This window comes from Musca domestica, unplaced genomic scaffold (assembly GCF_030504385.1).
Source record: "Musca domestica strain aabys unplaced genomic scaffold, Musca_domestica.polishedcontigs.V.1.1 20, whole genome shotgun sequence".
Classification (NCBI taxonomy): Eukaryota; Metazoa; Arthropoda; class Insecta; order Diptera; family Muscidae; genus Musca; species Musca domestica.
Genome location: NW_026712250.1, coordinates 13,639,286 through 13,656,696, shown reverse-complemented (window position 1 = coordinate 13,656,696; position 17,411 = coordinate 13,639,286). Strand labels below are relative to the sequence as shown.

General features: G+C 24.2%; 1 protein-coding gene across 1 annotated transcript in view; it reads right to left on the bottom strand.

Annotated features, from left to right (window-relative positions):
• Positions 1 to 17,411, bottom strand: part of LOC101901800 (serine-rich adhesin for platelets) — a 133,496-nt gene that overhangs the window by 1,365 nt on the left and 114,720 nt on the right. The window contains exons 3-6 of the mRNA XM_005183623.4: positions 7,408 to 7,718; positions 7,219 to 7,322; positions 3,152 to 4,063; positions 2,960 to 3,079 (exon numbers count right to left, since the gene is read on the bottom strand). Of these exons, the coding sequence (XP_005183680.2) occupies positions 2,960 to 3,079; positions 3,152 to 4,063; positions 7,219 to 7,322; positions 7,408 to 7,718 (1,447 nt within the window). The remainder of the gene's footprint in view (positions 1 to 2,959; positions 3,080 to 3,151; positions 4,064 to 7,218; positions 7,323 to 7,407; positions 7,719 to 17,411) is intronic.

Genomic DNA, 17,411 nt, shown 5'->3' with positions numbered 1-17,411 from the left:
TCAAGAATTACAAAATTAATTTTATAAAAAGTAAATATTAAAAAAATGAAATATAAATAAAAAATAATTTCGAAATATTATTAAAAAAATTAACAAAGTTATATTTATAATATTAATAATATTTTATATTAAGAAATTAAAAAAAGAATAAATAATAATTTTGGAAGTTATTAAAAAAAAATAATCAACAAATTAAAAAAAATAAAAAATTAATTAATTAAAAAATGTTGTATTCAAAAAATAATAAAAATAAAGAATCACAAAAAAAAATTAAATGAATAAAAAGCAAACAAATATATATATTTTAAAATTTACTTAGAAAATGAATAAAAAAATTTAATAATAAATTATTTAAAATATAAATACAAATAAAAAATATGAAAAAAAATAACCAACAAAGTAATAAAAATAAATAAAAATAACTAAAAAATGTTGTATTCAAAAATAATAAAAATAAAAAAACACAAGCACACAAAAATAAAAAATTAAAAAAAATAACTTAGAAAATAAATGAAAAAAAAATACAATAATAAATTATTTAAAATATAAACACAAATAAAAAATATGAAAAAATAATCAACAAATTAAAGAAATAAATAAAGTTAAAAATAATTTAAAAATTTTAAATTTCAAAAAAAAAAATAAAAATAAAGAAACATAAACAAAAAATATATAAAAATTAAAAAAAATCTTAGGAAATAAAAAATTTCATTAATAAATTATTGAAAATATAAATACAAATAAAGAAATATTATAGAGATAGTCAACAAATTAAAGAAAATATATAAACAATAAAAATAAATTAACAATGTTGTATTCAAAAAATAATAAAATAAAGAAACACAAGGAAAAAATAAATAAATAAAAATTAAAAACAATTTTTTTAACTTACTTAGAAAATAATTAAAAAAATATATTAAATAAAAAATAAGAAAAAATAATAAAAAAAAAAATAATTAAATAATAAAAATAATTTATTCAAAAGATAATAAAATAAAAAATATATAATTTTTTATGTATTAAAAATTCTATTTGTAATTATTTATCTATTTTTAATTTTTAAAAATAGTTTTCGAATTTTGAAAACTACAAAAGTAGTTTTAGAAAACATAAATAATAAAAAAGATAAATAATAAATAAAAAATAATTTTGAAATATTATAAAAAAATAATTTAAAAAATTAAAAATTTTGTATTCAAAAAATAATAAAGTAAAAAATATATAATTTTTCTTTTAAAATAAAATTATTAAATAAAAAGAAATTCTTGGAAAATATTATATTTAAAAATTTAAATTTTAGAAATGAAACAATTGTATTAAAAATTAAATTAAAAAAGTAATTTAAAAATATTTCTTAAGAATTTTTAAAAAATTGTTATTAAAAATTATGATAAAAATTAAAACAAAAATTATTAAAAAAATAAATAATAAAAATATGTACATTGAACAAAATATTATATTTTGAAATATATGTACAAAATTAAAAAAATAAACCAATTTTTAAAATATTATATTTAAAACATTCAATTTTTTATATAAAAAAATTTTACTATTTAAATGTAAAATTAATTTAGAAAATGGAAAATTTGCATAGAAAATTATTATTAATATAAAATAATATTAAAATTTTTAAAAAAATATATATATTTTTTATATTAAAAATTCTATTTGTATTCACAAAAGGTAAAAAAATGTATATTTAAAAAAATTCAAAAAAAAAAAATACTTTTTCTTTATTTTTGTAACAAAAATTTAATAATAATTTAAAAATATTATTTAATTTTTTTATTAATTTTTTTGTTATTATTTATATTTTATTCGTTAATTTTCATATTTTGAAAATGGTTTATTCATTTGAAAAATGTTTTTGTTATTTTGTTTTAATAGTTTTAATTTTTTAAATATTAAAAATATTTATTACATTTTAAATTAAAAAGTAATAATTTTTTTTCATAATAAAACTCATAAAATTTAATACAACACTGAAATTACAAATATTTTTTTTATTTATTTTTTATAAATCATTATTTTTTTTTTTGTTTTTTTGTAAAAAAATAATATGCTTATTTTAATGTAATATTTTTTTACTATGTTTTTAAATATTTTCAAAATTAATGTTGTTTGTATTAAAAAATAACCAAAACATTTTCGAAATGGAAACAAAAATTAAAAAAATATAAATATAAAAATATAAATAGATATACATTTATTTTTTAATATGGAAAAATTTATATAAAAACATAAGAAATTAAATTATTATTTTTTAAATTAAAAGTTTTAGGATTTTTAATTATAAATTGCTAAATTATTTTTTAAAGGTTTTTCCTTTTGATATTTTTTTTATATATTTTTAAATAAAAAATATTTAATTAAACTAAAAATATTTAATTGTTTTTATAATGAAATTATATTTTATTTTTATATATTTATTTAAAATTCCGAAAATGTTTTTGTAATTTTTTAATATTGTTTGTAATTTGTCAAATGTTTAAAAACATAATTTAAAAAATATTATATTTAAAATATTTTTTAATTATATTTAAAATATTTTTTAAATTATGTTTTCAAACATTTTACAAATTAAAAACAATATTAAAAATTACAAAAACATTTTCGGAATTTTTAAAAAAAATATATAAAAATAAAATATAAAATATAATTTCTTTATAAAAAGAATTAAATATATATTTCTTAATTTCATTTCAAAATTTATTTTGTTTAAGCATCATTTTAGAAGGATGACTTCAAAGACAAAAAAAAATCTACATCAAATTTCACCAGCAGTCACCAAAAAAAGAATTCTCTATTTCCATTGCATATCAAAAAAATTAAATATTCCCCGAAATTATTCCCTAATTTTTGCTCGATTTTTCCTCAGACTTTTTTTCGAGTTGACAGGTGTCAACCCTTGAAATAAATACTTTTAAGATTAAAAAAAAATTGATTTTTCTCCTCTTACCTTAGCGATTTGTTCTAAATTCGTTTTAAGTATATTCTGAGCTTCTTCAGTGCTTTTAACTTGCAATTGTTTTTGGAAACGTAGGGCCTCGGCAAAAATGTCATCATCGTTGCCGGAATGCTGGAAAAATAAAATAACAAAAAATTCAATTTTATTTGAATCTTAAACATTTTATTGCCTCCTCCCACTCACCCAATTAAATTCTATAGGAGATCGATAGACGCTCGTTTTCGCTTCTATATCTAATATCCGATACAATAGGAATATGGTGAATACAGCCAACAAAACGGTGAGCATGGCGCCCAAATAGACCACATGGACCTCAGTGGGAAATTTCAGATTGACCATCAGTTTGTTGCCCAACTGGCGGAACTTGTTCAGGACCTGATGGGCCTTTGAGTGTGGCATTGCCATGACGGTGGTGGGCGATGACGTCGAGGGTGTGGGTGTGGTCGACACCGATGTTGTTGTTGAGGTATTGCCAGCAATAAATGTGAGATTACTACCCTCCAGAGCCCCAGCACAGCCAATGGCCGTGGCCGGTCCATTGATGGAGGATACAATGACATGACCTATCGCCCCCACACCCCCACCGTTGGCATAGGCCGTCGTACCCGCCGGGGCTGAGGAGCGTGTCTGTAGGGAAGCTGTTGTATTTTTGGCATTTAACGGAATGTCAGAGTGCCGTTGTTTCTCGCAATCGGCCATACTAAGAGTCGAAGCACCCACATTGCGCCTCAGTAACGTCGTTTGACTAGCATCGTTGGGGTGCTGTTGCGCCTGCTGGTGGTTGGTTTCATTTGTGGAATTGGCATTGTCGTTCGCCTGAGCCGGACTCTCGTTGCCGCTTATCGAACAGCTGCTATCATCTTCGACTGAGTATTCTTCGGAAATTTCAATGCTAACCGGATCTTTGGGTAGGATTTCAATGGTACCACCCAGCGGCTGGCAGACGCTGCACATGAGGCGGAAGGCCGCCTCACGGCTAATGAAACTGCCAAAGACATGGCGTTCGTCGGCGGTGGCCACACCCACAGCATTGGGGATTATTTTGGCCGTTTTCTCTTTGGAAATTTTCGTCACCGAGCCTGTGGGTATAACAACCTGGGAAGAGGGAGAGAGATGGAAGAAAAAATATTAAATTTAAAACTTTGAGGATTAGAAAGCTTTTAAAACTTAAGAGTTGTATTTAGCTTGGAAAGCGTTCTATAAATTATAAAAAAATCTATAATGAAGCGATAGAGACTTGAAACACCCTTTCCTTTGCGAAAGCATAGAATGAAAGCTTTTTTATTAAAGAAATCCATTTTTAGAATAATTCATTTTAAAAGCTTTTCTGGTAATTGAGGTAATTTTATAGCCAAGGCCACAAAACTTTTGAGTTTTAGGATAATTTAAAAGCTTTATGAATTAAAAAAAGCCTTCTTGGCACGCGAAGAAGCTTAGTTGCTCAATATGTTTACAAAGCTTTTGAGTTTCGAAGTTAAGCACAAAATCTTTTAGATTAAAAAAATCTATTACATTTTGGTGGAAAGTTAAAAAAAAGCTTTTGTGATTGAAGGGCTTAATAAGCTTATGAAAGCATGTAGAATATTAAATAAAGCTTTTTGGACGAAAAGCTTGTGCTTAAAGGCTTTAGATAGCTGTTTTAAGGTTTTTGGTTTAAGTAAAAGCATTTGTGATATAGCTTTAAAATTTAAAGCTTTTAAGGCCAGAAAGCTTTCGTGCATTTTTATTTTTTTTTTCTATCACTACAACCTTCTTTTTGATCTATAAAACAATGTTTGGTCCCAAAAAGCTTCCGAAACTTTAAAAAGCTCATAATTATTCATAGCTCAGGATAAGAGCTTTTACATTTTGAGGCCAGAAAGCTTTTGTGAAGTACTATTTTTTAACTTTTTTAAAAAGCTTATGGTTATTAATTGTTTTGGATAAGAGCTTTTACATTTTGAGGCCATAAAGCTTTTGTGAATTTTAACTTTATTTTTAATTTTTTTGGCCCAAAAGGTTTCCTGGCTTTGAAAAATGATGATTATTACAATTTTGAATAAAAACTTTTATGATTATTTCATTAAATTAAAAGCTTTTGGGGTTGAACTTTGGGCCAGAATTTCCTTTTTTATTTTGTTTGTGCTTTTTAAACTCTTAAAGCTTTTTGAGACCAGAAAGCTTTTGTGAATTACTATTTTTCAACTTTATTTAATTTTTTTAAAAAGCTTATGATTATTCATAGTTCAGGATAAAAGCTTTTTAATTTTTTATATAAGATTATGCTTATTCATAGCTCGGGGCTTTGAAAAAATGATGATTATTGAAATTCTGAATAACAAATTTTCTGATTATTATTTCATTGAATTAAAAGCTTTGGGGTTGAAATTTTGGGCCAGAATTTTGTTTAACTTTTTTGGTGTTTTTTAGAGCTTTTTGAGTTTTGGAAGGATTTTTTAAGTCTACGTAAGTTTTTTTAAGTTTTTAAACTCTTAAAGCTTTTTGAAGACAGAAAGCTTATGTGAATTACTATTTTTTTAATTTTTATAATTTTTTTTAAAAGCTTATGATTATTCATTGTTCTAGATAAAAGCTTTTACATTTTGAGGCCAGAAAGCTTTTGATAATTACTATTTGTTAACTTGTTTTTATCTTTTGGGGCCCAAAAGCTTCCGGGGCTTTGAAAAAATGATGATTATAGAAATTCTGAATAACAACTTTTCTGGGTCGAACTTTGGGCCAGAATTTATTTTTTTTATTTTTAAAGCTTTATGAGCTTTGGAAGGATTTTTTTAGGCCTAAGGAAGTTTTTTAAAGCTTTTTGAGACCAGCAAGCTTTTGTGAATTATTATTTTTTAGTTTTTTTTACAGCTTTTACATTTTGAGCGCTTTAACTTTTAAGGACTAAAAGCTTTTTGTGTTTTAAAAGCTTTGTGAGTCTTGGAAGATTTTTTTAATTCTAAGGAAGTTTTTCTTGGAATCTAAGAGCTTTTTAAACTCTTAAAGCTTTTTGAGTTGTGAAAGCTTGCAATAAAAGCTTTATGTCTCAGTTTTCAATTTTGAGTTGCAAAATTTGTTTGATTTGACAGCTTTTTGCAGTTTTTTTGTTGCCCGAATTTTGAAATTGTTTTGTCCTTAAAACGTTAAAGTCCTTTCAGACTAGAAAGCTCTTGGGATTTATAAGCAGATTAAATTTCAGAAAATATTTCTGAAGTTTCTTTAACTATCAGTTGCCAAAGCTTTCGATTTTTTAAAGATTATAGGAAAAGCTTTTAAATATAGAACTTATTTTTAATTATTTAGAAGGAATACTTTTTTTTGAAAGCTTTTGTGCAAATATCGGCGTCTTTGGGTCACGACTCCGAAGTATTTAAGTTTTACTTTTAAGGACTAAAAGCTTTTTGTGTTTCAAGGGCTTTATGAGTCATAGAAGGTTATCTTTTGAAGTGTTTTTGGAATCTAAGAGCTTTTTTCTGACTTGTTGATATTATTGAAAGCTTCAAATGAAAGCTTTACCCTAAAAAAAAAATAAAATCTTAAGTTGCGAAATTTGAATGAATTTTGAAAGCTTTTAATGCATTTTCTTTTGAAAGCTTGCAATGAAAGCTACAGCATGAAAAAAATTTTAAATCTTGAAATTTGATTGAAATTTGACAGCTTTTCATGCACTTAAAGTCTTTTGATGTCCGAATTTCGAAATGGTTTTGTTCTTCAACTTTAAAGACTTTTCAGATTTTAGCTTTTAATCTTTTAAGTTTGAGAAAACGTTTTTAGGGTTTCTTTATATTTTAAGAGCTTTACGATTTTTGAGAGGTTTTTTTTAATCTTTGAATCGAAGAGCTTGCAATAAAAAATTTTAAATCTTAAGTTGCGAAATTTGACAGCTTTTTATGCACTTAAAGCCTTTTGCTGGCAGAATTTCAAAATTGTTTTGTTCTTTAACTTTAAAGACTTGAAAGCTTTTAAGTTTTACAAAACGTTTTTGGGATATCTTTATATTTTAAGAGGTTTATGATTTTTGGGGTTTTTTTAAATCTTTGAATCGAAAAGCTTCATCTGACTATTGGAAAAAATTGAAAGCTAGCAATGAAAGCTTTCGCATAAAAAATTAAATGTTGATAGCGAAATTTGTTCGATTTCAAAGCTTTTTTTTTGACTTTGAAAAGCTTATGATAAAAGCTTTTTTCTCACAAAATATTTTTTTCTTAGAAAAAAAATAAAAATTTAAATAATTTTTATTGTGTGTATGTGTGTGTGGAAAAAAAGCTCACCTTAGTAACATAACCAAAAACATTTGAGTAAAATGCAAAATGTTTATCTGTTATATAAAGATGTCCTTGCAGCAATATATCACTGACTAAAGCACAGGAAAAATCTAAAATGGAATTAAAAAAAAAGAAGTTGATACATTTTTGAATAGAGGATAAAAAAGCATTTTTTGGTTTTTTTCCAAAACTTACAGTTGATTAGCTTCTCATCTTCCGACACCTGAGAGAAATGCCTTTGGAACTTTTTTACCCTTGAACTGGAGACCTCCTTGCGTTTCTTCTCCTTTTCCGGTGGTGTAATATTCTGTTGGGATGCCAACCCACCGGCCGAGGTGCTGGCGGCAACAGTACCGGCCGGCGGCGCCGCCGGTGATTGCTCATGTTTGGCCGTGCTGCTGCTGTTGCTGCTTGCGCTGCGACGTGAAGGACTTATGCTGCGCAGGCTGGCCGACGATGGCACCGATTGCAGGGGGGCCAACGATGTGGAACTGTGTTTGAGAGATCTGAAAAAAGAAAAACAATTTAAAAAAACATTGCGTGTAATAATCGGTTTTTAATTTTCTAAAATTGTTGTTTATGCTGACATTTAATTGGCCTTTAATTACTCGACAATACAATCATCATCAGCCATTTGGATAACAACATGAAAACATCAAAGCCCCCAGAAATCCGACAGCCAAATAACCGTTTTTCAAAATTGACATAACAAGTTTTGTTTGGAGAACAATAATAATGGCGTGTTTTTCTGGTTTCGAAAATTTCCTAATCGAAATGTGAAAACTCATGGAAAATCGAACTGTTTTGCAATTTGTTGCTATTTGAACTGATAATCATACAGCCAGCCAACCAGCTAGTCAGTCAGCAAACTGCCCTGTAATTCAAATTGATTTTTGCTTTTTCAAATTGTAATCGTTTTAACCTTTGAGTTTGTTATGGCGGAGGAAATACAACACAAGATATAACAACAATAGAGGAAATTGATAAGTCATTTCCAGAGACCTCAGAAAATAAGCGGTGGGGGAGGGATTTTTTTTAATTTTAAAATATTTAGTGTTTAAAACATTTTGCAAACCATGAATCGATTCTCAGTCAGTCAGTTATTTTACTACTCTTTTATATATTTAGAGGATTGTAATATAATATTCTTATCTAATTTTATATATATATATATATATATATATTATATATATATATATATATATATATATATATATATTATATATATATATATATATATATATATTTATATATATATATATATATATATATATATATATATATATATATATATATATATATATATATATTTTTTTTTTTTTTTAATTTTGTTAGTTTCTTAAATATTTTTTCCTAAATCTTAAAAAATTATTATTATTTTATTTCCTTTTTTATTTCATAATCGTAAATATTTCTCCTTAAATTTTTAAAATTATTTTTGTTAAGTTTTTCATAATTTTATTTTTTTTTTAATTTTTTACTTTCTTAAATATTTTTTCCTAAATCTTTAAATTGTTATTGTTATTATTTTTTAATTTTATAATCTTAAATATTTCCACTTAAATCTGTAAAATTATTATTTTTTTATTTTTTTAAATTCTATGAATAATTAAAAAAGTCATAATTTATATATATTATAATTTTATTATTGTTAATATTTAATTTTTTTTTGATTTTTTTATTTGAAAAAAATAAAAATTTAAAAAAAAATTTTTGAAGATGAAAAAAATGTTTAAAAAAATATTTATTACAAAAATTTTAAAGATATAATGTTCTTAAATAATTTTTTAAATTTATATATTTTTTAGTTTTTTTCCTTTTTTATATATTTTTTCCTAAATCTTTAAAATTTTTTATTTGTAATTTAAATGTATTATAATTTTATAACTAGTATTATTATTATTATTATTATTATTATTATTATTATTATTATTATTATTATTATTATTATTATTATTATTTTAATTTCATTCTTTTGTTTTGAAAAAAAAACATTTTTTTTCTGAACCAAAAAAAAAAGTTTAAAAAAATATTTATAATAAGATTTTTAAGGATTTAATGCTCCTTAATAACTTTTTAATTTTTTTTTACTTTATTAAATATTTTTCTTTTAATCTGTAATATTATTACTAATTTGATTTTTATTTTAATTACTTTAATTGTTCATTTTTTTAATTATTTAAAAAAATATTAAAAAAAAAATCAAAATAAAATAAAATTAAAAAAGAATATTAATAATAATAATTTTATAGACTAAGGGGAAAAAGTAAAAAAATCGAAAAAAAAATATTTAAGAAAATTAAATCTTTAAAATAATTTTTATAAATATATATTTTTTTAAATATTTTTTTTTTGTTTTGAAAATTTTTTTTTTCAAAAAATTATTTTTTTTTTTGATTTAATAATAATAATAATTTAAAAGATTTAGGGAAAAATATTTAAATAAGTTAAAAAACATGAAAAAATTATTTAAGAATATTATACAGGGTGAGATGAAAACCAACTTCAGACTGCTGTCATTTCTAAGCCACTCGTCCGACAGCAAATGTGTACTATAATTGTACGAAATGTACTAAATGGTACTATAATTAGTATTAGGTGAATGGATAGAGCTGAAATCCTCAAATGTGATATTGTGCTTACTGTTGGTATCTGGAATTGAAATTTGCGGAGAGTTAGGAAATGCGTCCTATATTTGTACGAAAGGTACTAAATTTGGTGTTGAATGAAGGAAAAAAGCTGGAAACCTCAAATTTGATATTTAGAAAATAGTTTTCGAAATGTGTACTATAATTGTACGAAAAATTACTAATATTGGATCATCTGCCGAAAATTTAATCTTGAGGTCACTGTTGTTTTCCAGGGTTTACATATAAAGACGTCTGAAAAGTTTAGTACGATTTATGTAGTTTTGATAAAGAAATTTTGTCAAACTGAAGAAATCGTGCATTTTGAGTACCAAAACGGCCTAACATGTATTGTTGAATCGATTTTAAAATTTTAGGGTGGACTTTACGCTGACGAAGTAGCGGTCACTTTTTTGTATCCGATATAAGGGTACCTTTCCATATTCGGTGTTTTGATGATTTGACTTTTCACCGGAATTTTCTCAAACTTGGAATTTGTAGAGGGTACTAACCTCCTATAACAGAAAATTACCCCTATATGACCACATCTTTGTATATCCCCCATATAAGAGTATCTTCCCATATTCGGTGTTTTGCCCATTTAAGGCACATTTTTTAACGGAATTATCTAAAATTTTATATTTCAAGTTCGTAATAGACACCACCCTGGCCTTGGAAGGTAATTGGCTATTTTTCAAAGAAAAAAAAAAAAAAAACAAAACAAAAAATTAAAAAAAAGATTTTTTTTTAAATGTTTAATTCAAACAAATTATAAAAAAAAATTTAATTTAAAAAAAAAATTAATTTTTTAAATTTTTTTTTAATTTTTTTTAAATAAAAAAAAAACAAAACAAATTCGTTTTTTTTGAACAGAAATGGTGTATTTTTTAAGGAAATAAATAATTTTTTTCTAGAATATATTTTTTAAATTTTTATTCGAAGACATTTATGGTTTGAGGTGGTAAAATAATTGCCATTTTATGATGCAGGACACGTGATAAAGCACTTTTATTGGGCCCGAAAGCTCTCTTCTGAGATAAAAAACACTTTCTCCCGTATTCGAGCAAAAGTACCTCTTGTGACGCCAAAAGTTAAATGACATTTGGCCAAATGTTTGTAAATATTATATATTTTTTTTTATATCAAAAAAAAAAAAAAGCAAAACACAACAAAACATGTTTGTTTATTGATAAACAAGGAAACAGCAGCGTATTCCCATTGGCTGAGCAGCTCTGGAAGTAGCTACGCGGCGTGTGTTTATCATTTATTATCTTTTTTGCCGGTTGTCTAGTCGCAACGCGGCGAGTGGGTCGATGTGTGCAGTCTTATGTCTGTCCCAAGACAATCCCCCTTTCAGTGAAAACACTTGGCAAATTTTTTTTATTTAATTTTTTTTTAATATTATATTTTTAATTGGAATTTCAAGAGGGGGAGCAATTGATTACGTCATAGTTAAGAATCCGTTGAAAAAATTATTTTTATATTTTTTTATATTTATTTTTTATATAAAAAATATATATTATTTACTTTGTTATCTATCACCGCCCATACGACACATACGTTGTTGAAAATATTTGGCAATTAATTTTTAGAAGAAAATAAATTCCCTCTTTGCCCTACTTCCCTGCCTTTTTCACTGACCTGCCAGACAAACATTTTCCGACTGCATTGGAGATTTGAAAAATTGAACCTCATCAGCGTATCCGTTAATACCTTCACCAGATCAATCAAAACAAACAATAATTTGCGTCATTATCATTATTTAGATATTTCGGAAGTTTATTTTCCAGGGAATATTGAAAGAAAACGATTTTTAAACAATCCAAAAAAAAAAAAAAACAAAACAATAATATTTTTTGATGTTTTGATTAGATTTCACAGCGATACGGGAGAATAATTAAAACTTGAATTGAAAAACGGTAATCAAAAATATCAGTAATAATGACATCACCTGTGATGACATACTTTAATTTTAAGAATCAAAAAAAAAAAAAAAAAAAAAGACAATAAATCAAATTTATTGTTTTAAGCAATTTTGGTATTTTTAAAATAAAATATTTAATTTTTCAGGGAAAGAAATAATATTTTTTAATTTTTTCACATTAGAAAAATTAAAATTTTTAAGAAAAGAGAAAAAAGTCATTTACTAATTTTTATGCAATTTTAGTTTTAAAAAATAAATTTATTAAAAAACAAAAAACTTAAATTTTTTAACATTAAAAGAAAAAATAAAATTTTTAAGAAAAACCTATACCAAAAACTTATGTTTTCAGATATTTTAATAATTTAAAAAAAATTCTCAAATAAAAAACCAATAAATTTGTTCACATAAAAAAAATTAAATTTTTATATTTTAAAAAAATAAATATTTTTTTTAAATAAATATACTTTTTTTTTAAAAAATAAATATATTTTTTTCAAAAAAAATTAAAATTCATTCATTTAAAATTTTCAATTAAAAATTTTAAGAAAAAAAAAATTAAAAAAAAGATTTTTTTTACATTAGAAACATTAAAATTATTTAAAAATCATTAACTTATGTTTTAATCATTTGTAATGTTTTTAAAATAAATAAATTTAATAAAATAAAAATAAATTTAATATTTTCAGAATTTTAGAAATTTATTTGAAAAAATAGAGTTTTAATATTTTAAAAAATAAATATTTTTTTTTAAAAAAATAAATATTTTTTTTTAAATAAATATATATTTTCAAAAAAATCAATTAAAAATTTTAAGGAAAAAAACTTCAAAATTTAAAAAAAGATTCTTTTTGTTTTTAAATTAGAAACATTATTATTTTTTTTAAATAACTTATGTTTTAATCATTTGTAATATTTTTAAAAATATATAATCCTTTCAGATGTTTTTGAAATTTCTTTACGTTAAAAATTAATTTTTTTCACATTAAAAAATATTTTTGTTTAGAAAAAAAATTATTTAATTAATTTATTTAATTAAAAAATTAATAAGAAAAAATATATATAATATTTTGAAAAACAAAAAAAAAAAAAAAAAAAACAGCAAAAACAGAACAACAAATGTGTAAATTAGTCCCCATTAAAATTTTAAATAAAATAATATTTAAAAAACGCATTTTTTAAGAAAAAATTGAATAAACTTTATATGTGTATTTTTTCAAAAAAAAAAAAAAAAAAAAAAAAAACAGATATGTATACAAATAAAAAAATTAAAATTTTAATATTTTAAAAAATAAATTGGTTTTTTTCAAAAATAATAAAATTAATTTTAATTATAACTATAATTATATTTATAATTATAATAATAATAATAATAATAATAATAATAATAATAATAATAATAATAATAATAATAGTAATAATAATAATAATAATAATAATAATAATAATAATAATAATAATAATAATAATAATAATAATAATAATAATAATAATAATAATAATAACAGTAATAATAATAATAATAATAATAATAATAATAATAATAATAATAATAATAATAATAATAATAATAATAATAATAATAATAATAATAATAATAAAATAATTTTTCAATCAAAAAAAAAAAAAAAATTAAGAAGAAAAAGTAGTATTTTATGTTTTAAATTTAATATTTTTTAAAAATAAAACTAATTTTTTTAAGAAAATATTTTTAAAATGTTCACATTAAAAAATTAAATTTGAAAAAATCATTAGCTTAACATAAGCATATGCAATTTATAATAAATATTATTATACAAATAAATATTTTTTCAAGAAAAATTTTAAAAATAACTACATTTTTTATATATTTAAGAAAAAAAAAACTTCATTAACTTATTTTTTATGGAGTATTTCAAAAATCATTACAAGTTTTCCTTTCAGAACTTTTCCATAAAATTTACTTGATTTCCTTTGTTTACTGAAAAAACTGGGGCAATTTCCCTCACCATATTCAGCGGGGCTGAAACATGGCAAGAAAAAGGTTAAACGCAAACTTTTTAAAGTAAATAAAACTTGTTTAATAAACAATATTTTCCAGAAGGTCTATAAAACACATTAGGAATGTATACTTAAAACAAACACAACCATTCTAAAGCCAAGCAAGGATATTTACTATATTTTCCCACATGGACATGGGTCTTCAAAATCCAAAAACAAAGACTTTTTACAAAATTGCTCGCCCTAACAAAGATCGGCCCTCTCATATGTGCCAAAAGTAACGTAGACTCTAGACATTTATCTTATCTTAATCAAAACATTTTTTATCTGCCTTTCTTGGTGAAGGAAGGAAGCGAGAAGAAAAAAACCCCGCATTTTACAACATTTGTAAATTATTCAGTTGTTTTCGTTGTGTTTTCATTAGACAAAGAGGAGACCTTCAGCGAAAATAAAATATGAAATATAACTTTCATGTGATTTAAGAACTCATCACCTGGGAAAATAACAGCAGGTGTTGAATCAAAGACAACTGCCAAAAAAAAAATCGCATGGGAAAAATTCCCATGGGAATACATATATATAGCATGCTATATTAATTTTGAAAGAGCGACATGTGATCTTTAAAGAGTACAAGTTATGGTAATGCAACTCACCAAATATCTGAGTTATAGCGAAAACTTCATTAGTGTCCAAATGTTGAAAGTGTAAACATTTTTTCGGCAACTAAGTTCTAGGGGTCATAAATTCAAAATTTGTCGGCGTAACTCTATGGTTTGGTTCCCATTTTTAAAGAAAAACATCTGTTCCACAATTTCACAGAACAATATTTTATTTCATCTCCACAAATACCAAAGTTATCGCTTAAAACACATGAGTGATAAATTTCTGAAGTGGATGAAATTTTTTTGGTTACAATATTCCAGAGGACATAACTTTAAAATTTGTTACCGTATATTTACAGTATCTTTCCCATTATTAAAGAAAAGAATCTGTTCCACAATTTCATGGCACAATATTTTATTGTGTTTCGCAAAATACCAAAGTTATCGCTTAAAATACATAAATGATAAATTTGTGAAGTGGATGACATTTTTTCCGTTACAATATTCCAGAGGCCATAACTTCAAAATTTGTCGCCGAATCTTTATGGTTTATTCCGCATTTTTAAAGAGAAGCATCTGTTCCACAATTTCACGGAACAATATTTTATTGTATCTCCACGAATACCAAAGTTATCGCTTAAAATACATAAGTGATAAATTTCTGAAGTGGATGAAATTTTTTTGGTTACAATATTCCAGATGCCATAACTTCAAAACTGGTCGCCATATCTTTGTGGTTTATTCCCCATTTCTAAATAGCGTCTGTTCCTCAATTCTATACCATAACATATTCTTGTATCTTCTCAAATACTAAAGTTATTAGGGAAAATTCAAATCTAATCAATTTCTTTAGTGGATGACATTTATTTCGTTACGACATTCTAGAGGCCATAACTTCAAAATTTGTGACTATATCTTAATGGCTTATATCTTATTTTTAAAGCGAAGCATCTGTTCCACATTTTCGTGGCGCAATATTTTGTTGTATGTCCTCAAATATTCAAGTTATCGCTCAAAATATGCAAGTAATCAATTTCTTAAATCGATGTAATTTTTTGCGTTACTTTATTCAGGAGGCCATAACTTCTCAAGTTTAAGCAATATCTTAACAAAATATACTTTTATTGAGAGAGAAACAGTTGCCGCATAAGTCATTAGAATATTGTTCTGATGTATGTCATCCACTAACTGAGTTATTCGAAAGAGTGAGCAAGTACTCGATATTTTTCATTTTATTAATTTTTCGAGTAATCACATTCTAAGGGCCATATATTTAATAGTTGTTAAACTATGGTCATAAAGTAAGTTAAATTTTGAAAGAAAATCATCTGCTCCACAATTCAATAGAATACTGTCACACTGTAGCTCAAAAAGTGAGCGAGTTATGGGAGAGAGTAAACAAGTACTCGAAATTTGCCGTTTTAGTCATTTGTCAAGCAATGACATTATAAGGGGCATATCAAAAGAAATAGTTGACTTACAGTCACGAAGTAATCCTGATTTTGGAAGGGAAACATCTGCTTCACACTTCAATAGAACAATGCCTAACTGTGGCTCAAAAAATGAGCGAGTTAGGGGAAAGAGTAAACAACTACTTAAAATGTCTCGTTTTAGTAGTTTTTCAAGTAATCTCATTCTAAGGGTCATATCTTCAAAAATAAGTGAGTTATATGCATTAAATACGTTATATTTTGAAAGACAACCATCTGCACTACATTTTAATAGAATAGTGTTTTGTTGTAACTCAACAAATTAGCGAGTTATGGGTAAAAGTAAACATGCACTCTAAATTTCCCATTTCAATAACTTTTTAAATAGGCACACTATTAGGGTTATATCTTTAAAAGTAGTTAAGTTATTGTCACAAAATATACTCCATTCTGAAAGAGCATTAGATGCTCTGTAATTGAATGGAGTCATGTCTCGCTATAACTCAAAAAACAAGCGAGTTAGGGAAACGGGTAAACAAGTACTCGAAGTTTCTCATTTTAATAATTTTCCAAGTAATCACATTCTAAGGCTCATATCTTCACAAATAGTGAGGATACGAATGAGGAATAACCACTTTTCGGAAAGATAAGTATATGTTCTACAATGCAATAGCATATTTTTAACATATAGCTCAACAAGTAACTGAGTTATGGTAAAGAAAAAACAACTTTACGAAATTAACTTTTTTCCAAAATTCTTAAGTTATCACATTGTAGGGCTCATAACTTTTAATATGTAGCCTGCATTTTTACAAAACGAATCTTTTTCTGAAATAACAATGTTTACTCTACAATTCAGTAGAATATTAGGTTACGATAGTTCAGTAAATACACGAGTTATGTAAAAAACGTAACAAGTAAACAAAGTTCTTCTGCTTAGAATTTTTTCAAGTTATCACATTCTAGGAGCCATAACTTGTAATATTTGTTCTGTATCTTCATAAAATAGGCTTTATTTTGAAAGCTCAACATATTCCCTATAATTCACTAGTATATTGTTTTGATGTAGCTCAATAAATCAGAGAGTTATGGGAAAAATTAAACAAGTATTTGAAAATTTTTCTTTTGCTAATTTTTTCCGTAACCCTCATCTTGGGCCTTAAATTCTTAAGTAAAGGATTTTAAAAACGAAAATACTTTTAATTTATAAAGGCAAGTGCTTGATCTTTGTATCGGTATAAATTACTTTAATGTAGCTCACCAAATACCCAAGATATGAGAAAAATTATGCAAATACCTAATTTTTTAGTTTATTTGAATTTTTTTGGGTAACTCAAGTCTATGGGACATAACTTTTGATTAAATTGGCCTATTTGGGAAATTTAAAATAATTTGGGGGGAGAAAGTAATGTCATTTGAAAATATGGAAATAATATTTAATGTGTTCCCTAAAGTAACAGAGATATCGGCCAAAATATACAAGTTATGGAATTTTCTATATAATATTATTTTTCAAGCAATCATGTTGAAGAGCCCATAACTCTCTAGGTTCGCAGCGTATCAGTCTCAAATAAATTTTCTTTTAGAGAGAGACATCTTGTCTTTTCATGGCTGTAGTTTGGTTGAGGTATCTCATTAA